Source organism: Mchenga conophoros, linkage group LG15 (assembly GCF_057382185.1).
Source record: "Mchenga conophoros isolate Kocher_MC1m ecotype Shallow Benthic linkage group LG15, M_conophoros_male_GT1.1, whole genome shotgun sequence".
Taxonomy (NCBI): domain Eukaryota; kingdom Metazoa; phylum Chordata; class Actinopteri; order Cichliformes; family Cichlidae; genus Mchenga; species Mchenga conophoros.
In genome coordinates, this window is record NC_140540.1 from 1,227,732 (window position 1) to 1,234,677 (window position 6,946).

The 6,946-nt window shown below is 46.1% G+C and overlaps 1 protein-coding gene across 1 annotated transcript; it reads right to left on the bottom strand.

Annotated features, from left to right (window-relative positions):
- Positions 1-3,927: 3,927 nt before the first annotated feature.
- lft1 (lefty1) lies at positions 3,928-6,280 on the bottom strand. The gene is made up of 4 exons (XM_085246950.1): positions 5,839-6,280; positions 5,387-5,633; positions 5,022-5,261; positions 3,928-4,609 (listed from the first exon to the last, which is right to left on the bottom strand). Exons 1-4 carry the CDS (start codon positions 6,101-6,103, stop codon positions 4,288-4,290), a joined length of 1,074 nt encoding a protein of 357 aa, XP_085103076.1. The 5' UTR covers positions 6,104-6,280; the 3' UTR covers positions 3,928-4,287.
- Between the last annotated feature and the right edge of the window lie 666 nt (positions 6,281-6,946).

A 6,946-nucleotide genomic window follows, 5' to 3' on the forward strand; every position in this document is an offset into this window, starting at 1 on the left:
CATGTACAGGAGGTGGCTGACAGCTGCTCCGTTCCTTAGTCGGTATCTGTAGCCAGTCTGGTCACTGACCTCACTGAGGGGTTCAGGCCTATGCAGAGCAGCAGTGGGCACAGAGCATCTCCTCGGTAGATCCCGCACTTGATGGTGACTTGTGCTATGGGCTTGGAGTTGGCCTCTAGTGTTGTGCGCCACATCCCCATTGAGTTCCTGATGAAGGCTCTGCAACGACTCACAGCCTTGGCCAGCCGCTTGAAGAGGTACACCAGAGAGATCAAAGGCAGGAGAATAAACCAGCTGTTCTCCACAGAACCAGCAAAGGTGTACTCTCAGTGGCAAGGGAACAATAAGAGAACAGCACCACCAAGGCTGGAGACGGAGCAATACTGGAAGAGCATATGGGAGAAGGATGCAACCCATAACGGCAATGCTCAGTGGCTAGAGGATCTGAGGGCAGACCACAGCGACCTCCCTGAACAGGGTCCAGTAACCATCACAGTGGCAGATATCCAAGAAAGGGTCTCCAGTATGAAGAGTTGGACAGCACCAGGGCCCGACATGGTTCACGCCTACTGGCTAAAGAAGCTGACTGCACTCCACGAGCGTCTGGCAGCACAAATGAACCAGCTGCTAGTTAACGAGAGACACCCGGAATGGCTAACTGAAGGCCGGACGGTCCTGATCCCCAAGGACCCCAAGAAGGGACCGGTCCCCTCCAACTACCGACCAATAACCTGCCTCAGCAACACGTGGAAGCTCCTGTCAGGCATCGTAGCGGCTAAGATGAACAGGCACATGGGTCAATACATGAGTGAGGCACAGAAAGGGATGGGCAAGAATACCAGAGGCGCAAAACACCAGCTACTGGTAGACCAAGCAAGACCAGACTGACCAACCTGTGCACTGCCTGGACTGACCCTAAGAATATATATATATAATCTAACATAAGTCATTTAGTGGTTACCTTTGGCTTTATGTTTGCACCCACTGTCCTGCTAGAAATGACATCCTTGACTGGCAGTTTTGTGCAGACCATCTTGCACAAAACTGCAAAAACAGTTTTGTTCAGCTTGTAGGTGTTTGTAATGAGAGCTTTAGCAAAGCAGGATTCTCAAAGTGAAAAACTGGAAACAACCATCAAGCTAACAACATTCACTTTGTGAACACATGCAATGACTGCACAAACTACTTATTCTGCAGCAAAGACAACTTTTAACACATTTACCAAAAAGTGCCTGAAACAGACCAGAGTCTAGCTAATACTGTTGCAGGAAATGTGTTATGAATCTTATGCACCATAAGTAACAGCTGACAGGTTTACAGTAATAGTGAAAGCCATCTTGGCTTTCTTGCTGCAGCTCGTCCTCTCCTCACAGCTGAAACTGAGACTCACTCTGTGCCTGAAGCTGCTGTGCAGTGAGCCGCCCATCACACCGGCTGCTGTCCTCTGACTCAGGCGTGTCTTTGGCTCTGCAGACATCTTCCTGTCACACTTTGTTTCTGAGTGACTTTGATGCTGAAGGAAACTGGACTCGCTCACACTGTGACGTTCCTACTTTTCTGTGGCGGTCTGTGTCTCTTCCACGGTTAATTCCCTTTTTCTCACCATTTCTGTGCCAACACTTTCTGCAGTACAATACTGCTCAGCTGATGCTGTCCAGGGTCTGGTACCACAGTGTGCTCCAACACTACAGGCAGAGGGGCTGAAGTGATCCAGGAAAGTTGGAGCAGCAGCTTTCAAGGCCGTATCAACCTCCTTTACTGCAGCTTCAAACAGTTAACCCATGTTGTTCCCTGAAAAAGGTCTTTTTGTATCGTTCTGAAACGGACATTGTGTTTCAGTTTTGGGATCATTTGTTTTAAACCTGTGGTGTTTCACCACTTACCTTTGTACCAGTTCAAGCTGTTCACTGGACCGAATGACTTCAACTGCAATAAATTACTGGACAAATCGGGCTGTTCTAAAACGCTGGAGCGTATGCCACATCGGGCATACACAGTAAACGTATTCCTTATTTGGAAATGAATTTTCTAGACAGTTTTTTTCTTATTGACACCAAATTTACTTTTTATTTGCATTTCCATAACATGTATGATGATCATAACTTTTGCTGGTTTTATTTAACAACAAAACTGTTTGTTTGTTTTTTGCATTGAACAAATATGCATGCTGAAAATGTAAACAAAAATCCTGCTTCATATTGGAAGTACTTTCAACAACTTAGTGCAGAAATCTGAACATCAGATTCATATAAATGGGAAAAATGAAAATATTGTTTTAAAACAAGAGAAATGAAAATCATGTAAGATCAGCATGTGCATTAACAACACCGAGCACGATGCTTTGCCAGAACAGGTACAGATACCACCTCCGTGACATCATGTGGTACTTGTACCTTGCAGTGCAGACATCAAGGAGTGTTGTGCTCCTCCACAAAAGCTTTGTGTGATTTGCTCCAGCGTTGCAGCTCGTCCTGAGGCTCAGTTGCAGATCTTACCATTTAGCTCAGACGAAACAGACATGCTGTCACACGTCAGTCTTATATTTGTTTAAATATACTTGAATCAAATGATTAGGTCATTATCAGGTCTCTGGAGAACTTCAAGACATGTTGAGGAGCTCATTTAGCCGTTTAAATCAGCTGACACATCTAAAACCTGCGGGACACCGGGACCCTCGAGGCCTGGAGTTCCCCACCCCCGGGTTACACCAATCGTAAAGTTTACCCGTGCTGGCCAAAAGCTCCTGTTTTAGTGTAGGATGTACCTTTGTGCTGACAAAGTCTTCCCGGCTTCTTAGTGATTACAAGCAGGCAACATCTGACATCTGTCCCGAGCTGCAAAACACGAGCAGCCAGAAACTGCAAACCTCCAGCAAGAAAACCATCTCCCCCAGACTCACCAGCATGTGAGACGCTGCATCCATCATGACTTCATCCTGATGTTGTCTTAAGAACAAGACAGTTTCTTCCACTTTTTCTTCTTTCACTGTAATGTATTGTTGTGTGGCCGATTTTGACTTTTCGCACAGCGCTAATGACATGAAAGGAAAACATGCACCATCCATGTGTATGTGAATGTGAAAGGCAAGGTTGAGCCACCACTGCTCACAATCACTTAAAATGACTGACAGTGATCGTGTCTCCTTTCCTGTAAACTTCACTATATAAAATTACTTGCAGAATCTTTTTTTTCTGTAAAAGGTTGAATTGTTACCCCCGTATCTACTGGGAAGGACTTTTGTGGTTATGTCATCATTTAAAGTGACATTTAATTCCAGCAGAATGGCACCATTGGTGAAGGACCACATCATGAAGCACCACCAAAGGTCCCGATAACTGCTGACCGAGTAATCCGGCCAAGAAAAAGACTGAATGAACAACAGAAGCATCTCAGAGGTGAGGCCGATACTGCATAAGTACTATTAAACATGTTTATATGCACATGTGAAGCATGTGTGGTCTTTCCTGTACCACCCGTGTTTCCTTTTCTTTTCCTGCTGAGGTGCGTGATAGATATTCACTCAGACAGCCAGCTGCTTGTCTTTGCAGCATGTTTACCCACATCAGCAGCATATTAGCGAATGACAAGACCTCCCAGTCAGGCAGCAAACAGTGCATTAGCTATTGGCTCTGATTAGTAATGTTTGGCCCTCTAAGCCTGCTGTAAACGCACGAGCTTCATGTGAATAGACTTCATGTTTCTCTGTAAGCACCCACGTAGCTCCTTCCCACTGCAAATAAAGCTCGTTTGACCTACATGACAGCGTGGCCTCAGTGTAACAGGTGTTATAAGTCATTAGCCAAATGATTTGCTCCGCATTACAACTTCCTATAAGTGCAAACAACAAGGCGAAAGACACAGGCAGCTGTATGTAACTACATTTGAATGTGAATGGAGCCAGAGAGACGTGCCCGACAGCAGGGAGGAGGAGGAGCGACCAGGAGCTTTAAGTGAGACAAAATATTTTAATTTTCTAAACATAAACTCATTCATATTATTTACAGGTGGAAAATATAACACATCAAACAGAATTTGAATGACTCAACGCAGCTCACACAAATTCAAGTATAAAAAAAGGAAAAAACTATCAAAATGTACAAAATATATCAAAGTGCTTGTAGATGGAGTTTAGGCAGGAGTACTGAAACTCCGGGTAAAGGTCCTTTTAAATATAAAGTATCAGGTGTGCATTAAATATATCAACACTTCATTGAAAACAACACCACGCGTGTACTCAGAACACATCCCCGCCCCCAGTCTGGATTCTTACGAGCCTTTCCCGTGACTTCATACTATCGAGATGTTGTCCAAAGTGCACGCGCACCTTTCTACGATCATATTGGGAAATTCAGCCACCTCTATCTCGGTGTAGTCCCCTTTCTTCACCAGGTACATGATGGGTAAAGGCGCACTCTCGGACACCGTGCACCGCCGCTCGCCGTACCCGAAGTTGCGCTTGGGCTGCTTGCAGCCACCGGCGCACCTGAAAGCCTGGTACCCAGCCGGCTCAATGATCCAGTACTGTGTCCATGTCAGTGCGCGGAAGTTGATGAAGTACTCCTCTCTGCAGCAGGTGTCTTTGTTTTGGTTGTCGCAGTCACCACGAGAGCTGAGGACGAAAAACAAGGAAAGTTAGCTGACAGCTGCTAGCATTAGCAGTAATGCGATTTAATTGATTTGTTTTGCGGGGGGGGGGGTCAGGTGCTCCAAAAGCTGTCAAAGGCCCCAAATTTCTTAGCTACACCCGTGCTTGCTATGCAGTGGTCAATTTATAGACTGGTTTGTGTTTTCGGTTATATTACTTCAAATGACTTTGGATCATTCGTGATAGAGAGCATATGGTGCTCTTCAGTGCCAGTCTGTAATTTGCTGCTAGATTTCTCTGAAGCACGAGAATCTGTAAACCTCCGCCCCTTTGCCACCACGCAACACTTCTATTAACGAATGCAAATGCTGACAGGTAAAAACAGCACAGGGTTAATTGTCACACTGACACAATATCCTGTATTTCGCGCCCTTACCCGTACTCTTCGAGGTTGAGTGTGTAGAGGACGAGCTCGGGCTTTCCCAAGGTGTTGTCCGTCTGCTCCTGGGTGGTAAAGCGGACACTCTTGGCCATCTCTGCCGCATAACTGCCAGGTCTCTCGCCCTCGATCCACACCTCCAGGTGCATAGGTGTCTTCTGCTGTGTCTTGGACCAATAGTGCACCGCCTGGGTGACATCAAAGCTCTTCCAGCCTGTCTCGTGAATGGGGATCAACCTGTAAACGCGATGGGGGCAATTCATTAAAGTGAGCTCCAACTGATAACTAGCGGAGAAGAATACCGCTGTCTTTTAATTAAGATAGCAAGTTGATGGGGGGGGCTAATTTAACGGATCCCTTACCGCGAATCTACCAGCGACGTCCGGTTGGATCCGTTGGGCAGCACCTCCACCCAGTAGATGCTGACCCTGGCGTTGCTGACGGGCCGGTGGCTCTTCCTCTCCACCGTGAATCGTTTGTGGTGGGAAGCCCGCTGGTAGAGCTTCAGCTCGGCCATGGTCACCTCACTATTATCCGGGATCCTCGCCTCCATGTCGAACATCACGCGTTGCCGACTGGTGTCAGAGTAGACGTACTCCCCGGAAATATCTAAGACACAAACCATTTCCAGCTTTTTAGTCAATTTCGCCTCTTGCGAAGGTTAAAATGACGTTTTTCATGAATATACACTGGTGCGTAAAAGTGCACCGGGTGTTACAGCTATTATGCACGTAAAATACTCTACAGCAAAATCGTTTTCTTTTCTTTTTTTGAATCTGCATGCTCCATTTGTTAAACATTTAAAAGTGCCTACCTGCATTGCCGGGGATTCCTTTCAGGATGCCCGCAAGACTAGGCAACGATCTGCGCCTCCTGCTGTGGTGCATCTTCAGCATGCTCGTGTACTTATTTCTTATATGCGCCGGAATCACGAGATTTTCCACATCCCTTTTATGGATTCTAGGAACTTCATCCATCCCAAGCTTCTGTAGCAGTGCGTCCTTCATATCCTGATGCGTAAAAGCCTTAACGAGACCGAAGAGAGCGGCGAAAAGGACACAAGCCCGAAGGAAATCCATGACGAAAGAGAGAGAGAAGGAAACTTCAGTGTGACAGACGGCAGCACAGTAGCGCAGGAGAGACAGAGTGTGTCCCTCTGACACTCCTCTGGTCCCTTATATTGTTGCGGGTCCTCCCCGTCTTTCGCACTTTGTCGATGGGGGCAGGGACCCTTATCAGAACAAAGGTGCGACAATACAGCCCCATCCTAAACAGGATATCTAAGTGGCCATACTTCAAACAGCAACAATTAAGACTCGAGGGCCATCCGTGTAATTTCACCGCAGTTATGTTTGATGTGGCCAGAAGGAGGATTTCTTTAAAATCCGTTTCTTGCTGTGTATTTAAGTGACAAGACAATCACGTGATCTTTGTTTTATGTGCTTATATTTTTGCTTTTACTTGATTTTGAAAAGAAGAACACTGTGGAGAAGAAGGGTTTTATTTGTAGCAAGCTTGTCGTATTTGAAGTGCTGAAGAGCTTTTTTGGTTAAGTTGAACAAATGACCGTTGCTGTCTTTATCTGGACACTAATTTCTCTTAAATTGGAATACTGTCCTCCCACGGTGTGTCCTATGCAGCTACATATGTGCCTCAGACAGACATTACTTGACCCTGTGAACCTGAAGTGCCCTCTCCTCCTTAGCACCTTTGTCTGCACACACACACACACACACATACACACTCTGATGTGTACATTCCACTGGACAATGTCAGCCTGGGCCCAGTCTGGCAGCAGTTTGTCACACGATGGGCTTAACTTCTGTCTGGATGGCTGCAGAACCTTTTTTATCCAGCAAAAGGGTCTAAAACCAAGCAGCATGTTCACCTTGAGTCTATAACAAGCAAGGGAGTGAGTGGGT